The following is a 23081-nucleotide window of genomic DNA, read 5'->3' on the forward strand; positions in this document are numbered from 1 at the left end:
CCAGCTACTGGAAAGAAATTAACTCTATCCCAGCCAAAACAACAACAAGAATGAACAAAAAAAAATCCATATGAAAAGAGACAACTTGCAAATAAGCTAATTGAGACCACATGCAAATAAGCTAATTGCAAGTTTGTTTTCTTTTTTTCCTAACATATGCATCTTCCACACATTACACAAGTGCGTGTTAAACCAGTTATAATATTGCAGGCTTGATCTCCCCTCTTCATGTTATCAGAGAGCAGCTCTGTACCTCAGCTCTCTCCACACACAACTTAGTCTGAGCACCAGAAATCGTTGTTCTCCTCTGGGAACAGAAGTCAGAGGATCCATATGACAAGGAGGGAAAGAGACTCCTCCATAAGCGGCATCTGGCTCTTTGGCAGATTTGTCAAGCACTTCTGCTAATGGGTTTGGATTTGCCCAGGGCTCTTTTATGTGGTTACATTGCAGATGGTCTGTCTGTTCTATCTTCTCCTTTTGAACGCTTTTACTTAAAAAAAAAAAAAAAAGGCAGAAAACTTTCATCTGAACCTCAGAATTTACACACTCCTTGCCAGCTGATAAGGTTCTTGATGGGTCTCATAAGATGCCTGTGAAGGCTCCTTTCTGTTAGTAATTGCAAAGCTTTCCATATATCCAAACGTGTGTCTTGAGTTTTGTTGGCAATTCTGGACTTAGTTCTCTGGTATAGCTGCCAATTTACTGTGATCTGAGCCCACATTATTGTCAAATTTCTCTGGGAATTTCTTAATGTCGTTTGTAGAGTAGAAGTAACTTTACCTCCCCTTGAAGCATGAAATATACTTGCCTTTCACTCATCATCCACCTTTGAAAACCTAGGTTCAAATCTGGATTTGGTTAAATGTGAAAATGAGCACGATGGTCTCAATCTAATTCACAGGGGACTTGTGTCTACCATTTAAGAGAGGCCCAGGACTGAAGCAGCAAGTCTGTGGGAAGGTATGTTTGGCAGAGCTATGGAGAAAGACGTATGTAGTGCCCAAATAAATAAAGCAATTCCACAGATCAACATTTTAACAATTATTTATTGTGTGGTGTGAGTGCAGAAGAGGGCAGAGAGGGAGAACATCCTGTTTGGTGAATTCCGTTTAGGTTCTGTTTCAATTTACAACTAAATCTCTGTCACTTTAATTTTTAAGGGTTTTGAGATTTTATTTGCTTTTCAGTGTCGAAGTAATTGGCAGGTGACTAGACATAAGATCATGTTTTATTCCTGTGTTATTTCAGGCTTATGTCTTATTTTCCTTCTAATTATGTAGATTAAATTAAATAGAAAATAAACCCCTGTGCTCTCAAAGATGCAGTCCTTTACACGACTTTCTCAAAATAGTACCAGAGAAACATATTCGTCCCATTTAGTGTTTCATTATTATACCATGTTTCACAGCAGCAGTATTTTAACATTTGCTGAGACACAAGAATAATTGAATTCTAAAAAGCAATCATGTTGTTATTAACATCTCATATCCTAGTTGCCCTGTCTCGCAAACCAGGTTCTTGGGGAACGGCTTGGGAACCTGTGCTAAAAGCAGTGAAGTTACAGACAGATCTGCAATATAGATGTGGGTGAACTTAAAAACCAACAGCACTATAGGGCTTGTTTTCCTTTACCCTGTTTTTCCCTCAGGAACTTGGACAAAAGCAGATATTTAATGATTTTAAAGGGCAGAATAGAGGCTGGTTCCAATGCTGTTGTGTGTGTGCCAGGGCAGTGAAGGCTGGATCTGTGGCTCTGCCGGTGCCCCGCTCCAGTGGCTTTGGCCAGCCAGGCAGGTATGCCCTGGCATGGCAGCAGGGTTATCAGCATGCAGGCTGAGCTGGAACTGGAGGTGTTACAGATTTGCAGCTGCTACCTACCCCTTCTTTTGCCCAGGGGGATAATTCCAGGAGGGGGTTTATTGTGCCCCAGAGTTCTTAGAGACAAGTATTTATTAACTCTTAGAAAAATCACCTACTTCACCCCAAATGAAAAAGGTACATAAAAACTGTGTGTATGCTGTAAGTCTCAAATTATAAAATAACTTGGGGAAATCAAACAGCAGAGTGAAATGTAGTCATTTGGTATCAACTGTAAAAGTCAACCAGCATCAGTACCTTTATCAGAGCATCATTTTCTTTGCTTTGAATGTAATTAGTTCTGAAAAGTTCTTTCAGATGCACAAGCAGTAAGGTCTCCTGGGATAAATGAAAAAGGGATATGTGCAGCATGTCTAGTGCATCTAGTGTACCTTGCCATCCAGAATGGCCGTGCCCAGCTACACCTTACAGGAATGATCAAATGCCGAATCAGTTAAAACATCAGACAGACAGCAAGTTGCATATATTTGTTTCATATTCTAAATCAAACTCATTGTTGGGACTGCGATTAGAGAGCAGAAATAACTGCTTTTGACACAAACTGTTTTGGAGCCAAACATAATGTGCTCCACATGAGGTAAACTACAGAATATTTGTCTTGGGAGCCAAGATTCAGATCAGGTTTAACTTATAAAGGGAACTTCACTGTTAAAAGTGAGATACGTTAATGTTTCCCACATTAGGGCTGCTTGCCAGTAACTCTCCGTATTTTATATCTAAAAAAAAAAAATAAAAAATCCCAGAGAAGATTCAGAATGTTTGCATTAAAATATGAATGGAGCATGAAAACTACAAGTTTTTGGCAACTCCTGTATTCTGCCCAGTCTGTCATCATAATTCATCCTTCCTGGAAGCAGATAAAGCTCTTGAAAGGCCCCTGTACTGGTGGCTGAAGAAATTACATTGAAATGAGCTATGGTCACTCTAATACAGCACACCCTAAAGAGTGTCTTTTCCTGTGGGCATTCCCTGCTGAAGAAGAACCATGTTTCAATAACTAGTTTGAAATATAACAGACATCTCAATTTAGGGTGAGTCAGACACAACCCATCCCTGCTCTTTTTCTTATGAAAATAAGAGTTCACACTTACATCATGCAGTCCAGGCTCCATTGAAGCCAAGAGCAAAATTCCCAGCCTTTCATCCTTGATTTCCCAGTTTTAGATTTGTTTAAATATTGTCTGACAAGAATACAGTTGATATTATTATATTGAAATTAATAACAGTAACACTACATCATTTTAATTAATAAATGTAATAAAAGCAAGTCTGCAGCACTCTAGGGACATGTATGAAGAATTATATCACTTTCTCTCCAAAAAAGGTAGCTGGAAGATAACATATTTATGAAGTTATCCCTAGAAATTCTTTTTTTGCATGTGTGGGTAAGTACCAGGGATTTGAAAGACCTTCTGTGTTTTGATGCTTCTCTCTATCTCAGTCTGTCATTAATGTGTGGTTTGGAAGAGAGCATTTCCTTTCATTAAAGATTGGAGGCACTAGAGCATCCACTATTTATTGTCTATAGGAAGTCAGGGCTTCAGGTAGCCCTTTTAAATCTCCTGTCATTGTTCCACTTAAAATCAGGTGTCATGTCGTACTGCATTGTTTTCCCTGAGATGTTTTGAAATCCTGTGCAGTAAGCAGTGTGACTTTGAAGGCTGTGTCTTACAAAGGACAGATTAGCAACAGGCTAGTAACTGACAGAGCTGATCATGTCCACGTTCCTCTGGATGTATAAGAAATAGTCGTTGTTGGTCAAATCAGACTCAAAAACACCAGAGAGAGATTTAGTGAGATTCTTCAGTCACTGGGTTTGTTACATGTTCCTTATGTCCAGCCAGGTCACCTGTCAGAGATGCAGAAGAGACTCCGAAATTCTCAGCAGATTTTTCAGATGTAACTCTGAGCAGTTGTTCTGCAGAAGTTGTGGTGTAGGAGGGAAGGCCACAGACTTGCTGTTTGAGTTCCAGCCATTTCCACAGAAGTGTTTGTTATTTGTTTATGACACAGCACATCATGTTATAAGAACCACAGTATTTGCAAGTGCCAGTCACATATGGAAGTGATCAGAAGCTGTTGCGTGAACTACTCTTTGAAAATGTGACCCTGGGATCCAAAGACTTGCATTTAGATCTTATGTATCTGTAAACTGGTAGTTTGTATTTCATGTAAGTTGGATACTTGACAGCTCCCCATGGAACTGTGGTGTCATTACCACTTTTGATTTATTTAATTACTCACATAAGGACTTCAAAACCTACTTTAGTCACCTTTGTTTTTTAAGTAGCAGGTGTCTATCTGTGTACCCTTATTGTGTTTTTTTGTTTGCACTGGGACTAGGAACTGCCTGATGCAGCCTGTGGGCTGTGGGGTCGAGCTTGTGACAGTGTGTGAAATGTGCCTCTGCCTGAGCCTGAGCTGTGGCATAGGATCATAGCTCTTGGAGCTGTGCCTGGCAGGGGTTTGGTGCATGCCATCTGGCAACATGCTTTAGTACAACCCATGGGCCAACCTGTGCACGGAGAAGAGAAATGAGTATCCTTCTGTTCTGTCTGCCATTCCTTCAGTCCCTGGTCCTTGATGCTTATTAGTTTAGATGTTCTCTGAATGGTTTCTGGAATGGTTTTCTCCAAGCAGCTACCTTTTTACTTGAGATGACGGGAATTATCTATTCAGACACCACACTGCCTCTTTCCAAATACTTCCTCTAGTGACTGGAGTGTAAACCCTGAGCTAAAATTATATCACATCAAAACTGTAGCTGTCACATTTGGATAGCCCAGAAAAGAGATCTCAAAGTCTGGGATCCAGCTGGCCAAAGGGTACTGCTTTGCGTAGCTTTGCCTTTTTATGTGTTCATCAGTTTGTTAAATCAGAATGTAATAGTTTCCCATATAAAACTATCATTTTCCTTCGTCAAATCAAATCAATCTTTAACTTCAGAGTGGAGAGATGAGATGAAGGGGGAACCATATGGAAAAAGGGGCTTCCCATTACTTACGTTTTCAGTGACAGTCTGTCTGTTTCACTACTCTGAACCTGTGTTTTGTAATTGAAAAACCTCCTGAGCACAGAAAGGGTGAGTTGGAAGTTTATGCTGAGTTAAATAACTTAGTATGTTCCCCTCCCCCTGAGTTGCCTTGATTTTTATTTATTTATTTTAATCCTTGTTGGCTTTGGACAAATCAACTGCATGTCCAACCCGAGAATCCAGAAATAGCTCCTAGATACTATTCTATGTTTTATCAAAAGGTGTGGAAATCCAAATTAATTTTATCTTGTCTTTTATTTGTGTCAAGAAAATGACATTCATTCTCAATAAAAGTCAGAAAGCGGTGAAAAATTAATGTAATGTGGATTTGTGGCCATCTGAACTTCACTAAAATAGACAGTTTTCTGTGGTTTTCTGGAAACCACATTAAATGACATTATACTGAAATAAAATGTCTCAGTCAATCAGAAACCAGGGAAACCATGTAGTTACTGACTTTTAAGCAAATAATAGTTTTCAGCAATTATACAGCACGACAGTCCAAGCCATCTAAAATCATGTGTTTAGTCATCACCAGAGCAAACCTAAACTTTTCACCTTCATTTTTTTCCTCAGGCAGGAAAAGAAAATATCAGGTTTTATTTTCTTGTGACCAAGGAACCCTTGACTTTGTAAGCAATTATTTTTCACAATATTTAGTCTTATTTTCTCACTAGACCCACAAAGAACAGATCTGCGTATCCCTTTCACTAAAACTATATCAGCTCATTACTACAGCAGTAGCCATATACTAGATTACTAAAAGCTTGGGCCTTTGGCAGCTGCTCATTCTGTGCAGTGAGAAAAGAGGGAAGCATAGGTTTAATAAAGACAAAAAATATCTGACTCCTAGTTGCTAGGAAGCACGGAGAAGCTGAAGGTGGCACAGGGTCAGAAAGGGAGGGTGATAGCCAAAGCCTAACTGGGTAAATAGGAATGGGGGTTGGGAAGAAGCTGCAGTGCTGTTAAAAGAAATGTCTTTTTTCTCTAGCTGTGAGTGGTGTAAGGAGGCAAACTACAATGCTGGCCTTTGTCACCGAACCTGCTTACCCACGTTCTCAACTGAGCTCTTTGCATCAAGTGCATCCGAGGCACTGACACTGTCTGTCTGTCAGACAGCTCCTGTAAAGTAATACTGTCTGCATGAGGGTTTTTTTCTCCGGGTATTAGAGCTTGAATAGCCAAGAGAAGGACAATAGGCAGGAAAGCAAAACCGAGATACAATCACAACCAGTGCCACTTTATGCCCCAAAGAATTACCGAAGGAGTCCCATCCTCTGCAAGACAAGCAGTTTATTTGAAATCAGAAGAGCTATTTGTAGGGATAGGTGCAATTGCACAAAAATTTGTAACAGAAATCTAGAACTTGTTTTGCTTAGGAAAATTGCAGAATGCCTTTTCAAATGGGTTAGATAGTTTTTTTTTCCTTCCTTCTGCATTTCAGAGAAAGTTGCAGGGAAGAAGCTCTGAGGAAGCTCTTTTTCTCAGTGGTATGCAGAGATAACAGGCTTGCAGACATGGGGGGAGTAGGGGTGTGGTTCAGGGGGGAAGAGAGAGAGGATACAAGAAACCTGGAGAAGGTGGGGCATTTCCTTTTGCCCCTGAAAGTCCAGAGCATGCTACATCGTAAAAAGTGATCCTTGCATCTGAAATAAACCTTTTTTTTTTTTTTTTTTTTTTTAATCCTTCCACTGCCTTGGCATTCTTGGAAAGAATACCTGCGTATGTCTATCTTACATTATTAAAAAAAAAATCAAGCGGGTGTTTTTCCCTGAAGTTGTTGTTGCTTTGTACTACAAGAACCCTTTCCACTGCAGTCTCAGGGTAGAGGTTATTACCCTGTGAGCTTGAACTCATGCCCTGAGAAGCTGCATGATGACATTCAAGCTTATAATGAATAATCCACAAGGAGTCTACTACAATCCTTACTGTATACTTACAGTTCTGGAAAGCTGAACCTTATGATATTTTTATGTTTTATTACCTATGTGGTATTCCTTAACATGGTAGAAAAATTCTAATGTTATAATTCTTTCTTTCACTAAGGTTCCTTCTCTTTGATACCCTCTATCTGACATTGCCTCTTATCTGGCAAAAAAAATGTTTTTTAATATCAATGTGGCATTACTTTTGCTTCTTTCCATTACTTTTTTAATATGAATGTTGACACCCTACTTACAAATACATGAGAAATAGAAATTACACAGCCATAATCCCTCTCCTATCCCCCAAGTGGCTGCAAAAAATTTAACACTTGCTTTCTCTATTGTTAAAATAAAAAAAAAAAAAGTAATAAAATAAAACTCTGAGGAACATTTTCTGGTTTTATCAATCTAACATGACATTTTTTACTGCTTCTTAGCACTGTATCAGGTCACTTTTCAAGTTACAAAAGGAGGCCTCAAAAAGAGTGGGAAGGAGGTCTTGCTAGTATCCGGCAGTATTATTTGTATTTAACTGTGGCAAGCTCCCAGAATTCACGTGCTGGAGGGACACTTTTGCCTAGAATAGCAAAAATTCTGCTATTTTGCCCATCTGTTAAGCTTGAGAAGATATACAGGAGGGGTTGATGAGCCGGAGAAAACAAGAGGAGCAGTTGTTTCAATGGAATTAATTTATCTCATTGGTTTTGCTGTTTCTTCCTTACCTTTTACGGTGAAAAAAAATTGACAAAGATTGCCATATACAGTATAAAAGCACGTGGAAAGGAAAATACTATCTATTAACCTGTACTTTGGAGTCGGTGAAATTATTGGAAATGTTACTTAATTGAAGAGTGCTCCTAAGCTATGTGTTGTGTTGCACTATTTGTGGAAGACTTTTGTGGAACAATGTTGGGAAGTTTTTTGTTGTGTATTGATACAATTAGACACGTCTGTGTGTATATTTATTAAAATTATTAAAAGCTTGCACGTAGCTGTGTATTAGTGTACATATATTTGTATGCATGTGTATATTCTCTGGAAACATGTCCATCATCCAGAATCTATCTCTCTCCACCTTCTTTCTTATGCCCACTGTGTTCTTTGAAGAGTGTTAAATGGTTGGTGAAACTTATTTTTAATTGCATTACTTACAGTTCCTGTAGGTGCAAGTAAATATGAAAAAATATCTAGCGTAACTATAAATGTAATGTGTAAAATTTAGTTAAAAATATCCCAAACTACCAAAACACTAGGAAAAAAATACCTTTGTAATTATGATGAATCTATGTTATTGTTCTTAACTTCATTGCAGATTTTCTGTAGATTTTATTGAACTAATGACTTTTGTGTATGTGTGTCCATTTTGATATTTTTGTCAGCATGAAAGGTTTGTGTGAGCTAGTTCAGACTGCATGAGAAAGAGAGGTCAGCTTGCTAGTGCTGTTCAGAAAGTGACTGAAAGACCAGGCTAAAAAAAATTTATGTGGGAAATGGAAAAAAATTACTCCACTTGTCATCAAAACTGTGTCTGAGAGCTGAGCTGTCAGCAGTAGGAAACAGTCTTAGCCGAGTTTAAACAGTTCTGTTACCCTACCTTCATATTGTGCAAAAAGTTAATTTTAAATAAAGGAAAATTCCCCATTTGTTTAATTTCAGAAGCTCCAAGGTAGCTGTCATCCTAATTGGGCAGGGCTCCAGAAAGTGAGAAAGTTCGGGATATGTAAGAACTGGAGTTACAACAGGAGGGATATAAGAAGAGCAGGGGGGAAACTAACAAAAAAAAACCCCGAAGAAACAAAACTGAACCAAGCAAGCAAAAGTAATAAAACTAAAACTACTAATAAAAAACGTGTATTTTTTCCACAATGAAGTTTAGTAAGATTCTTCTAAAGGAAGTTACGTAGTACATTTCCTATCAAAGAATTTTAAAAAGAAAAATCCTGCAAAATAATTTTAAATTTTTTCTGATTAATTTCTAAACTAAATGAAATTATTCCAATTTCAATAGCCTTTAACCAGTCCTTCTTTCAATTCTCCTGTAATTTGGATTTTGCTGTAAATTCTTCTCACAGAGGAATTAGTATTTTTAAAATGTTCTGATTAGACTGAGATTTGAAGTTTTCACAGTGAAATATTTATTCTTTTATGAATATTTGATAAATTACTTCATGCTTTTAGTTTTATTAGTAAAAAAGTTTGAACTGTATTTAAAGTAGATTATGTAGCAGAAAGTTTCCATTTTAAAACATGATCTTTCAATAAGAAAATTATCTAAATATAATCTACTTGTAGAATTAGTGAATAATCGATGGAGTTACAAGCTGTGGAAGGATCCAGCTCACAGTCCACATTCATAATAGTTAAATTGAAAATGCAAATGGATAACTGAGTTATAACATCACAGATTTTCTGAAAATAGATTTTAACTCTACGGAAGAAAAGCAGTGCACAAATGGATATGTGATTGTAATGAAGGGAAAAAGAAGAAAAAAAGGAATTTTAAAAACATAACTGTAGAAGCAAGGCTTGAGCTTTTTACCTTTAAAATAATAAAAGTGAGAGCTAGACAGAAATACAGAGATGCAGTTGTTAAATGGGGCAATCATATTCAGCCATGCTTAAACCTTCCTGTGCAAGGTTGGGTTATTGTGCTGGGCTGTGCAGTTCGATGGTCTACGATGTGGCACAAGTTCTGTTCATCCACCCTTGTAAAGGTGGGACAGAAGAGGGTGGAATTTGTCTCTTTAGATGCTGTTCCTTAATCTGCATCTGAGCTTAGGCTAACCTTTGAAAAGATGTAACTTCAAACCTGGGAACAAAAATTGCTTTGATGGGGAAGGCCCAGGGTTCTCACACAGCCATATTTTTGATACAAACCTGCTTCAATGTGGTAGGGTTGTCCACAGGTTGGAGTTAAAGCCCACTGAGAACTGGGAGACTGTTTTTGAAATGGGATGTTTTATAGACTTTTCCAGTAAGCCTCTGAAATGATCCACTAAGCCTGTGCAAATACCGACTTTCAAAAACTTTAAGCATAGCCAAAGCAGAAAAAAAGACAAATTCACCTTGCCAGGTTTTGAGTTTTTGCTCAGGAGCTGGCAATCATGAAAACCTTCTTCAAACAGTCAAGAGATAATTAACACATCATCTTACCAAGTAGTCTGTTTCCTTTCAAAATTCATCTTTTTATACAATTTAGCATTTTACATAATCACTCTAAAAAGAAGTCTGAGACAATGCAGGAGGGGGAAAACTAAAGCTCAAACAGTTATGTACCTGGCAGAGAAACAAAATATGTAAAAAAATGTTGTACAGTGTAGTCTTTTAGGCAGCTTTAACAATAGACTTTATTCTGTCCAAATTGAAACACATTGCATTTACTGCAAAACATTCTTTAATAAATAGCTGCATAAACTTAGTAGTATTAATTGGTCTTTCTAAGATCTCCCGTTTAAACTTTTTTAGTGCATGAAAGCACATACTGAACCTGAACCTGCTTCTGATTAAGTCAGTGAAAGCAGGACTCTGATAAACATTTGGTTTGACAAAATGAATTCAAGATGTTGGAATTATTTCATCCATTTTACTAGGCATTTTTCCTGAATCCTCCATTCACTGAAAGGTAAGATTTTAGTAAGTCTGTTACATCTTCCTGATAATTTTTTTAGGCTAAAGGTAAACTAAATGCATCCAGAAAGGTGAATTGAATGACATATGTTGCACAGAAGGTAATGTGCACTTCCATAAGTAAATCACATAGGGATATACTAAAGTAATCCCTGTACTTGTTCTCACAGGATGGAGCACACAGGATAAGTAGAATATACACATGGTTCTGTGAAACTTTTTATTGGTTTGGATATTCTTTTTATTCTTAATAGATTGCCAGTAAGTGCAAGATGTATTTTACTCATACAGAGAAAATGTCTGTGAATGCACTACTTTTAAAATAGTTTTAGTTAATTTTACTTGCCGTGTCTGTGGGCTGGGATGCCATTTGTTATAGAAAAAAAAAAAAAGGGTGATAAGAATACTGTTCTGCACAGAAGGTTTCATAGTGGCTGTGAACAAAAACTATTCCTTTTACAAAGTTTGGTGGTTTATATTCTTTGCCAAGCAAATGAGAGTCACTGGAGTTAGTCTTCTGGTTAAGAAAGTCTGATTTGATTAAGAAAATGTTATTCATTTGAGTGTGAAAAGTGCTTAAGATAGATATGTCTTAAATGCACTATATACAGTAATTTTGCATATCAAATATTACTAAAGTATTTGCATGATATTATGGTGATGATAGCTGCCTGTCTGAAAAGAAATTATTATAATTTTTTCATACTGACCAAGAAAAAAATCAGATGTGAACTTTCTAAGCTGAAACTGCTCATGAGGTATCTGTGAGCTGATCATATATCAGTAGGAAATTATGGCATTTAAAACTGCTAAATAAACAGGTGGGGAGCATTACACTGTATATGCAATGAAACATGCATTGTTTATTTCATTTAGCATTCTTCTGCGCCCTTAAATACATACGAGATGGAAACTCACAGACTTCTTTTAACCTTTAGCTGCTATCCTTGTACCAAAACTACTAAACAAAAATTGACAGACTTGTAAACAACTCGAGTTCATTTTATTTCATCTAACACTGATCACATTTCCAGTAGACAATAAATATAATTCACTGCTGACAGATGTGTAGAAACGTGTATACAACTAGATGAAGAAATTGGGTACAACGCAGTTCAAATCTCAGTTTATTCCTTTGCATCTCCTTGAATATGGCTGTAAAATTCTTACCTGCTGATGCATGGCCTCCAGCAAGATCAGTTTTCCCCTGCTTATCCAGACTGGTCCTGGGGAGGCTATCCTGCCAGCGGCGTATCAGTGCAACTTATGGTAGGCATAGGCATTTACTTGAGTAAATGAGATTCTTTACTTCATGTACCTTTGGGTAAGACCTTTGTTCATTTTCCCAGTTGAGATGAAGTATTTCCTACATTTTTTTGAGCACATACAGTACAAGAAGGCTCTGAATCTATATCTTGGGTTAAATGAATGCAATGTTAGGGAGCCTAAAGCATCCAGGAGATCAGCAGAATTAGGAGCACAAAATGGGAGATAATTTCATTCTCTGGAGGGAAGAAATGTAGATTCAGATAGCAGACTCATATTTGATGGAAAGGTAGTGGGGTTTTGTTTGGATTTTTTTTTCCCACAGAGGAGAATGTGTGTGAGCACAGAATATAGGCAATTTCAAAGTGAAACTTGGAATAAATACTGAAGATGCTGGGTGTCGCCTTAACAATTTGCCACTGGTTGTCCTGGTCAGAATATGAATATACAGGAGCCATTGTTCTTACTGAACTATCCCAACTGTTCATCTCTTTTCTAGCCATCTCAGCCTTGTACAATGTAATTTGTAATTTTTACAGCTCTGTAAGACAATCTTTCTCTTGGCCTTTGCAGTATACATATGGTAAATGGTTCTCCTGTTGCAGATGGGCCGGCAATTTTGCTTATATATAGCAAAAACATTTCTTTAGGGGAAAAAATATGTCTAATTAATTTATAAATGAAGCAAGGAATAGGTGAACATACGCTGCAAATCGGATTGCAGTTACTGGTCTGACAAGAAATGTTCGTTGTCTGCTTTTTCTGCTTTGTCTGCAAAAGGCGGATCTGTTGTCACTGCATTAAAACATTCTACAGACTCCCAGTGTAACTGTGATACTGGAATCCATTGCAGTCTAATCCACTTGAAATTTTGCAAGCTTCCTAGAAATTACTCAGAACAAAACAAGAATCAAGTGATCTAATAAGAATATACACATTTGTAAGAGTGAAGAATCTTCCAGAGGTACATGAAAGTTCTGTTCATTCGCTTGTATGGCCTGTACCTATGATTTAGTATGGATGCAGTGACTGCTGGTGATTGGAAAACAGCAGAAGGCAGAAGTTCCTGTTTTGACTTTCTGTAATGACTGACTGAATTTCTCTATTTTCTTCTAAGACGTACCTATTACCTGAACTTGTCCATTTATCTCTCTATCTGTCCATCCATATATATGCATTACCTCCTGCACATTTTTTATAAGCTCTTTGAGCAGTTTCATAAGCCTGTGTCACTTAATAATACCTAATGGAAAAGTGAAAAATACTGGCATTGTTGCTGTTCATATAAAATTATTAGCTACTTTCCTAGGTTTGATAAAAAAGTAAAGAAGGTATCAAAGGAACCTGTATTAATTCATTATTCTGACTGCTTTAAAAAGCAAGTTATTAAAGAAAAAGTAGATAATAGTAATACTATAGTAATACTAGTCCATAACACTGTCACCTTCTTTTTTAACAGGTCTATGGAAATGCAGGATCTAGCCAGTCCTCATAATCTTGTTGGAAGCAGTGATGCACCAGGTAGCTCCAAACTGGATAAGTCTAGTCTTAGTAGCACATCAGTTACAACAAATGGAACAGGAGGTAAGTATAAGACACTGCTGGCACATAGAAAGTTTTGGCTAGTTTTTAGTCATATGCACTTTTTAGCACAATTTCAAGAATGACCATATACCCATTTATAAATACCCAGCAAGAATTATGAAAAAATGGCAGTCATACAAGTATAAATCTCTAATTCCAACATCACTTCTTTGGTTTGCATCAATTAAAGTAAGAGGCTGATCTGAAACAAGTTGCAAAGGTGAAACAAGGAAAGATTTGGAATGGTTGGTTTGAACGCAGTGTTAAAGGTTTGCTTACACCTGTTGGTAACTTGAAATAAATTGCTTTTTCTGTGTCATATTTCATTGATGAGTAATTATTTACTCTTACACCCTGAACTGCACAGGTAGTTAGATTAAATTAAAATCAGTGTCAAAAGTACATCAAAATTAGGCTTAGGTAATTTCTTTTCATGATGAATTCCATTTCTTGGGAGGTAATGGAAGTTTGTCATAAAAAGATTGTTACATTTTCCTCAGAAGTAGCTGGTTATTACTGCTATAGGTGTTACTGTAGGGACAGCATTATCATGCAGCTACAACACAGATGTTCCAATGCTTTCAGATAATCAGTTATGCCACAGCTGAATTGGAGCAGCGGGAGGCAGAGTAGCACATTCTGAGGTGCAGTCCATGAAAGTGACACCATGGATATGAGCCAATCTAGAGTTTCAGCCTTCTTTTTTAGAGTTTATACATTGCTGTCTATTTTAACAATTTGCACTAAGAATTTTTTTTTTTTAGTTTGTTCTTTCTGACCACAATGTAGAGCATTTTATTCACTCATCCCTATTTAAGAAAAAGTCTGTCAGTGTGAGTAAAAAGTATATGTGCTTGTGAGGATAACAGAGCTCTACAAAGAAGGACCGAACCACATTTTTAAATAGAATCCTTATTCCAGCAAAAAAGAGAAGAGAAAACTTCAGGCATACCATTAAAGAACTCTAATAACTAGATGCCTCTTTATTATACATGCATAAATAAAGCAGTTAAAATAATACCCATAAAAACAATACAGTGCAGTTAAAAGACTTAAGGCACTTAGTTGCCTTGAGGACTTTTCAGGTACACTGAACAGACATTGGGAGAATGAACTGTTATACCATTCCTGTTCTCAGGAGACAACATGACTGTGTTAAACACTGCAGACTGGTTGCTGAGTTGCAGTACTCCCTCCTCTGCAACAAGTATGAGAGACCCTGGTACAGTGCATGCGTGTGGTAGTGTGTGGTGGTGTGTCTCCCTGACTGCTGTGTGACATCTCTCTTGGTTTGCTCTGTTCTTTTGTTATGCACTTTGAACATTCCCATAGGGGTTTTGTTCTCACTCCTATTTTTCCTTCCCCTTCTTAAAGGCTTTTCTGACTGCCAGAAAACTGGTAGGAAGTTGCAATAAGTAGTTATCTTACAATGCTTTGAAAGTAATTTGATGAGCAAGGAGAACTTAATCGACATATAATTAGCTTAACTGTCTACATGCTCTGAGAGACTGGGATTGTCTCATGGTGTTCAGCATTGCTGGGAATTGCCAGTAGTCATCATTAGTGCAAGTCAGACCGATGGAATTTTCACAGAATGCCTCTTTACTTTTCTTTTGTTTTTAAGTACAGCATTGCATGATTACCTGAGCACAAATAAAGGTTGACGTTATTGTTGCTATTCTACCACAATTTTAATTATTCATCAAAGCTTGTGTCTAGTTTGCTAACACGTGTAGCCTGCAACTTTACAAACATTTGGCCAGATTTTCCAAGCTGCTGTTGTCATTTACGAGTTTACTGACATGTATTAGTAATTGTCATGAGTTGTAATGATTAATAATAATTCTGTATGTGACACTGTTGCAGTACATGCAGGATTAATCATATGTGTCAATGTGCATCACCATGTTTCTCAACAAGTCATTACAAGGGTGCTTAAGTTGTGCAGGTTTGGACTAAAGTTAGGAAGATCTCAAAAACTTTCCTTTTAAAAAACCTCTCGGAATTAGCTTGCCTTTTGTAAAACACATCCACAGAAAATTTAACAAAAAAGAAAATTACTTGAGCGCAAAAGATCATTTGCACTGGAATAACTCATTCCACGTGAATATTACTACTCAATTGCAAGAGTTTAAGTTTAAGGAAGGACTGAGCTAACTTAGTCTGTCACCTCAGTTAACTGTTCAGCATGTTCAGATAAATGTGGAAAGTAATAATTTACATACTAATATTTTAATCAGACTTGTTTGCTATCACAGCTGTTGCACTTGCTTGTCCTGCTTCATGCATAGTAGTAGCACCTCTTGTCCCTAAAACACTCTGTTCATGTTCAGTCCTTAACATAGAGGGATTCTTTGGGTTAAAAAAGAGGTCATCAGAGTAGTAGTCATTTTGGTCTGCTAAGTCCTTTCTTCAGGTAAAGACCGTATATTGTAGAAGCTGTTGCCTGCTGAGAGCTGTATTCTGAGTTAGCCTTAGAACAGTGAAGTTTGGACGAGATTCCTGGAGGTCAGTTGGGCCAAACGCTGGTCAGAGCAGGGCCAACTTGGCTGTTAGATCGTGTTGCTCAAGGCAGTGTCTAGCTGAGTGCTGAATGTCTCCAAGTAGAAAGGTACTACAGCCTATCTAGGCACCTGTCCCATGGCTTGTTTATGCTCATGGCAAAGAATTTTCCTCCTGCTTCTAATTGGACTTTTCCCTTAGTACAGCTTGTGTCTGTTTCCACCTGTTGATTCCCGGGGCACCTTTTGAGATGAGTGTGCCTTTGTTCTTTGTCATCTTTGAACCTTCCCAATAGCTGCAGGCAGCAATTAGCTCTCACCTCAGTCCCCTCTTCCTAGGACAGAAAAAGCCCAGCTTCTTCTGTCTCCTTGTACATCATATGCCCCTGCACCTGATGATGGTGGTAGCTCTACCCTATTGGCATGTTGTCATGGTTTTAGCCCAGCTGGCAACTAAGCCCCACAGAGCCACTTGCTCTATCCCAGCTGAAAACAGGACACATGCAGTCTTCCCTGTTAGCAGCACTCTTTCCAGTTAGAGATTGCTTTTCATTTTATTTTTACAGTTTCAATACGGGGGGGGGGGGGGGAAGAAAAAAAGAAAAAAAAAAAGTCCAAACTAAAACTATTCAGCACTTTAAAAATAGAATAGTAAATGTATAGTCTTTAAAGTATTCATCCAAAATGCTGGTTCAAACTTGGAGTCTCTGCATTATGTTAACATAGCAGTATCAGAACCCAGCTTTATCTCATGTGGGAAACTGAGGGATGATTCTGTGGTTTTAATTGGTGTCAGATTTTATTTTGATTTCAGCTTTAAATATTCCTGTTTTTTTGAACTGATGTTAGAATTATTTTTTTTTCTAAGTTGGCTTTGTGTTTTTTTCTTTCTTAGTGTAATGACATACAACATAAAAAAATAGGTAATAGTCAAAATCTTTAGCTACACTGAGGAAACACCTTGATGAATTCCTTAATGTCATAAAATCTGAATGCAGCAAAGTAGAACTCTTTAAAATCAAGCACGTATAAAAGTACTTTCTACATGTATTTTTCAACAAAACACAGTGCCAATATAATGTTTTTTCTCAAGTTAAGTACAGGAGAGAGTCACTTTTTTTTTTGATTCTTTGCTGCTTGACAGGAACAGAAAATAGATGGTGCCTCTTGGTGCTGATGGAAGTGCACTGCAGCTGGCATTAACCAGAACTAGACACAATTCTAAAGTAAACGTTTAAATTAATTACTGAAGTTTTTGTTAAATATAACAGTTAAGTACACACTATCTTTCTAGATGCAATACTCAACATAGGTTTGTAGCTTGGTATGGGCAATAGTGCAATACCATCTTGAATAGAAAGAGATAAAGGTACTAAAAAGTACTCTTTTTCATGTGGGTAGGTGTCTACACTTTGCAGAAGTACATGGAGGCATCCGTATGTAGTAATCAGAAAATAAATTTAATTTCATGCTTCAGGCAACCATACATGTTCCATATGACTGAGAGGTTCAATGGACACAATCATTTTGTGACAAATGACACTTAAGCTTTTTCTTGATTTGTGTTTAATTGATCTGATGAAAATAAAATCACATCTTTTTCATATAAATATAGAAATGGGAATGATTGATTACTCTTATGAATGACTTTGTTCATTTTGGGTAATTTTTGTCACAGTTTTTTTTTTTTTTTTTTTAATGAGAATATAATAGCTAGCAGAATGAGAAGGAGTGCACAACAGCTTGAAAAAATGTGGCTATAATTCTTCCCTGATGATGCCATATTGAGTTAATATTCTGCTGCTGCAGGGAGACTATATGGGTGTGGTAGTTTTACTAAAGAGAAACAGAAGTTTACGTTCAAAAGACAAACATTCAAAAATTTTTTAAAGATACAGCTTAAGCAAGTAGATGCTACTTAGTATGATTGGCACAAGGGTACAGGCAATGTGGCAGGGCACTCTCCCTGTCACACGGACAGCTATAACCCAATTCCTCTGCTTTATCTAAACAGGTGACCCTTTGAATTCAGTGTAGGTCAGTTGTACAGTTGTAGACATCAGTAGCATCCCATATGACTTACTGAAGTAAGATCCATTAAGCAGTGGGACTGGAAATGGGATGTGATTTGGTAGGAGAGGTAACTCACAGGGGGCTCATCACAGCAGTTGTATTGGTAGCTGTGCAGTTCGCAATGAACAGCTCAGTGTGGTCACAGACTCAGGGAATAATAGCAGAATGGATCTGCGGGTTCTGGACCTTCTTCCCATGAGAAAACAAAATCCTTTATTTAACCCATCCACTGCCTTTTCCTCTACAGACTGTGAGGGATAGTGAACTTGAGGGCAGCTCAGGATGTTCTTGGACTGAATGAACCTCTGGAAGCACTCCTCTGTCTCAACTAAACACAAAGGGAGATTAGCAGGCACCTTTTATATGCCTAAGTTAGGTGACTTGAATCGGAACCATAGTTTTTAAATATTACCGCCAGCTCAGAACATGAAATTCTCCCCTTTCCCATACTGCTGCCAGTGAAGTCAAACATGGATGCAGTGATGTTGACAGATGAGAGCTTTGGTCAGCTTAGCTGATGCCCCTCAGAGGCATCAGGTAACCAGCTGGCAGAAAACGCCTTTCCTTGGCATGTGTTAGACCTGCTGAGGGGGCTCTGCCAAGCCCAGCTGTCACAGCAAAGGCTTCTTCACAAATCCCAGGCTGTGTCCTCGGAATTTCAATACCTGGCATACAACTGTGGTAGAGGCCTGTGCAAGTCCTCAGTACCGCTTCTCGCTGTGCCCCAGGGCACCTACCAGTCCTGTGATACCTGTAAGCATGTTGCTGATATATATGTGATGAATGTTCATGCCCAACCCTAACTGACCTTCACAAGGAAATTATGATAACACATTGAGGGTTTCCGTATTTGTCAGTCAGACAGCTATTAAAAGCTGCACTTTATTCTGTACTGCTGTTTCTTACCATATCAATTAGAAGGGTGGTTCCCAAACTCCATTACAAAAGTCCATGTCAAATGTTCTCTCCAGGTTACATACTAACTATAAAATCTGTATTGCCTCTGTGGTGCTTTCAGTTATAGCTTGGATGTTAGGACTGCATGATGATCTGTAAGAAGTAATTTGAGTTCAGAGTGGACCCAAATGTTTGGTAACCTCTGAATTAGAAGCTGACTTGTTGTGGCTGCCTTTTGTGTCCTACTCTAGTTCTTTGGCTTTTTTTTCTGTCAAACTTCTCTCTTCATTTATGGAAAATTGCTTGCTGGTAACCTAGCTCAAAAAGGCCCCCACAGACTCTGTAAAAGGGGAAGGGGAAAGGCAGCATGCTGGCACTGTGAAAGTAATTTGCTTCTATATGAGCATGAAACCATATTATAATTGTTTTACTTGTCAGGCAAAACTATTTTTATGTGCTACATCCCTTGACAGCTAATGTTTCCTTCCTCTCTGCTACTCTTAGGGAACTGTTAGAATCAATTAAATGAAGGTTGAAATCTCCCCAGAAGATACTCCAATTGCTAAAACCAATAGCTAGACAAATGCCCAGATAAAAAGCTATGTAGATGCATGTCCATTCCAGACAGAGCTAGTGTAGATTGTCTCAATACGGTGACGGAGCAAAGGCTGAAGCTGTTGCACGCATGCTTGTTCTAGCTGGACTGCCACTAGTGCGACTGGCATGAGGACTCCAGTACAAATTGAGAAGTAAAATCTCATGTCTACTTATTCTTCTATGTAGTGTCTCTTCTTGCAGTCAAAACAGAACCCATGAACAACAGTGAAACAACAACAACAACTGGAGATGGATCGCTTGACACTTTTACTGGGTCAGGTAAAGCCATAATAAGATCACGTTTTTTTAGATGCATATTATTGTAGCATTTAATAACATCCACTAATGAACATTTCGCTGCATGGAAGCAATTTTTAAAAAGCTACAATCAAGTAACATTTCAGTACCTAATAATAATAAAAATAATAATAACTTTTTCATTTTTGTAAGTGCAACTCTGCAATTTACATGAGATGGGATCTTAAAGAAGCCTTCATGATTCCTAAGATGATTGTTGTGTGCAAAAATCTTATTGTAATACTGTTATTATAGTACTGTAGAGTTTTTTCTCAGGGTGAGTCGTATATGATCTTAGGAAGAAAAGTGGATTGTATTTGTAACAGCCACGCAGATTTGTAAAATTTAAAATCTTAAGGGTTATATCTCAGTGCTAATGGTTTTACTTCTATGAGCAGTGTGTTAGTTTAAATGCTGACCAGGTTACCGTAAGTTACTTTCTTTCCATTGCAGCGAGCTACTTTCTTTCCATGAAAATAAAGTTTATATTTTAATTTAAATAATAATAAGTTTCAATTACTTCTTAAAAAAAATCAAACAAACAGCAGTTTTTAAGTAGATCCCTATAAATTATTAAAATGTGATGAACTGTGGAAAAGTACAGATAATCTGCCTTCTAATAATTAAGTTGAATCCTGCTAATTATAATATTAACAAGGAGAGGAGGGAGAGTAAATTTTACGTCCGAAAATACCAGTTCAGTAATGGCTTGACTGAAATGTCACGGAAGCCAGAAATCACAGCTCACACGGATGCTTTTATTACTTTGGTAGACTTAGGTAGTCAAACCATATATAAAATATTTTCGAAATCACAATGTTTCTGTGTAATTAAATTTGTTTTAAAATGAGTGTATGTTTCTGGAATTTCTTGTAAACATACTCCAAAGCTGATTATTCAGAAAAATATTTATTACAAATTTAATGCCTGAAGAAAAGGTTGTTTGTGAGATTTAAAGCAAGCATATACTATTTCTGATTGAAAAAAAAAAAGAAAACATTGTCTCCATTATCATTATACTGAAAGGAACCACATCAACCACAACAAGTTCCATGAAATATGAAATAATCTTGGCTAAAATCTAGTTTTTCTTGTTCACTCTGTTGTTACTCAATGCTAGTATTTTATTAGTAATGATAAGAGATTATAAAACAACCAACCCCATGTATGATTTTGTCATTGTCAGTGAAATTTTATCAGCTTCTGCTGATAAGGCAGCTGAGTTATATTCCATGTGTAAAACATGGCTAAGGCAACACTGGGGTGCTAAAAATTGCAGCCTCCAGTTCAGGTTTAGATAGTTAAGTAACAGCCTGATTTCCCCAGGTGCCACTCACCCATCAGCTTCCACTGACTTCAAAAGAAGTGCTGAGATCTTTACACTTTGGATATTTGGAAAGTGCCTCCCCCCCACCCCCCCATCCCCACCCCCCCCCAAAAAAAAAAAAAAAAAAAAAAAAAAAAAAAAAAAAAAAAAAAAAAAAAAACAAACAAGGCAGGAATTTGAGCCTTGCACAGTTCTATTTTGCCTGGTGGCCACCTGCATACTCAAAAGAAATATGAACCTGATTCTCAATTTAGTCCACAAGCTCAAGCATTAAATGAGTACAGTCATTCACAGTGGGAAATCGATAGTCTGCCTGTCTGGGTGACGTGCAGTCTTCATCATCAGAGCGAGACGCAGATCTGCCTTGATAATGCACTGAGCCTTTCATAAAGTTTGAATACTTTACTTTCACGCTTACCTTTTATTGGTACTTGCAAATTGAACAATTTGATTGACTCTAGGTTTGTGGGAGAAGCGCTAAAGAACAATAAAAACTCAACAAAAACAGTATTTTTCTTGATTTTTTTAGCCTACTGTTTATTCGAGAAGTTTAATGGGTTGCCAAAGACAGTAAATACTGATGAGTAGACAGATGCATTTCAGATTAGCCAGCTGCAACTGAAAAAATGCGTAACAAAGCCCAGCATTGAACAGTTTGTTTTTTCATTATAATCAGGTACATACGTGTGTTATTCCCCACTGTGACATAGTGATAATGCTGGTACTTTCTTGCAGCTCTCGGAGGACCTGTGTGCTCGTTTCACGAGGATGCCCAGACACATAGGCCACTGTTATCTCTGTCTTGTACAAGCTTAGGTTAGAAGCACTCAAGTGCTCTTCGTTGAATAGGGAAGGATTTAGGTGTATTCTTAAATATTTTATGACATGAGACATGGATGAAAAGAGAACTCCTGGTGCTGAGAGTCTGCCATGCAGAAATCCTCTCTTTCAAATTCTCTACCCATTAAAATTGATTTTCATGCTCCAAGGGCAGTCAAAACATGTGACTTGTCCTGGAACTGAGAAGAAGGCTGAACAAGCCCTGTGGGCTGTAAAATAGTCAGCTCTGTCCCTAATGACCAGCTGTAACACAGAAAGTGATGGTCAAACAGATTGTGTGAGGTATAGGGTGGGAGAGGCAGATAAGACTCCACAGAAAACTGTGACTCTTTAAACTGTTGATTGAAAAGTTAGAGAGATAAAGTATGTAGGTCTCTTGAATTTAGAGTGATAGTTGCCCTAGTGGCCTTGAGCAGACCATGGGGACTGGGCAAGCTCCTGCTCAGGACTATAGTTTGCATGTTGCAGCTCACAATCAGGGCTGCAGTTCCCCTGTCCTGCAGTTGCCCCTGGGAGAGCCCATTCTAACCCTCTTAGCGTGGGTTAGCCAGGTGAGGAGTCTCACTGTTCATCCCCCTTCCTCCTCCTTTTTCTTCAAAGAAGAAGACTTGGTAATTAATATCAGTATACTCGGTTTGAAGCTTTGTGGTTCTTCAGCAGACTCCCACCAGGGTGGCATTCACAGGGTTTGGGGAGGTGCACAGCCTTGAACTGAGATTTTCATACACTGTGAATTCGTTACAGCTGCTGTACTGTGAGTGCATGCAGTCCTGGTATATATTGCTTACAATAGCGGATTAATTTGAGAACTGTCATTTTAATGGAGTGGAGAGAAAGATACCTGTTGATCTCATTATACTTTTTACTTGGGATTTATTACACAAAAAAAAAAAAGGATATAGAAAACAGTTCCTGAAGGCTATAAAGGTGAACATAGGAAATGTCTCTGCTGTTTAACCTACCTTTGGTTGACTTGTGCATAGAGACTGTGATGTTACTTAAATGAGGTCCTTTTAACCTAACTTTTTTACACAGAATTTTCCAGATGTGTAATGAAAAAATTACAAAACTCCAACCTGTATTAGTATACTGAACCCAAGACATACTATTAAAACAGTTAATGGTCATTTAAATCATCCACAGCCACCTTGGCCAGTTGATCTGAGAGAGTAACTGGTAAGAGCTGGCTGTCAGCCCTCTTATCCCCTCTGTGAAACAATGTTATTGGGGAT

General features: G+C 37.8%; 1 protein-coding gene across 1 annotated transcript in view; it reads left to right on the forward strand.

Moving 5' to 3' along the window:
* EYA4 (EYA transcriptional coactivator and phosphatase 4) overlaps positions 1–23081 on the forward strand; it is a 158218-nt gene that overhangs the window by 94070 nt on the left and 41067 nt on the right. The window contains exons 4-6 of the mRNA XM_027898957.1: positions 13193–13317; positions 14456–14524; positions 19572–19664. Of these exons, the coding sequence (XP_027754758.1) occupies positions 13193–13317; positions 14456–14524; positions 19572–19664 (287 nt within the window). The remainder of the gene's footprint in view (positions 1–13192; positions 13318–14455; positions 14525–19571; positions 19665–23081) is intronic.

Source organism: Empidonax traillii, unplaced genomic scaffold (genome assembly GCF_003031625.1).
Source record: "Empidonax traillii isolate 1590-97213 ecotype Southwest subspecies unplaced genomic scaffold, ASM303162v1 scaffold631:size1259156, whole genome shotgun sequence".
Lineage (NCBI taxonomy): Eukaryota > Metazoa > Chordata > Aves > Passeriformes > Tyrannidae > Empidonax > Empidonax traillii.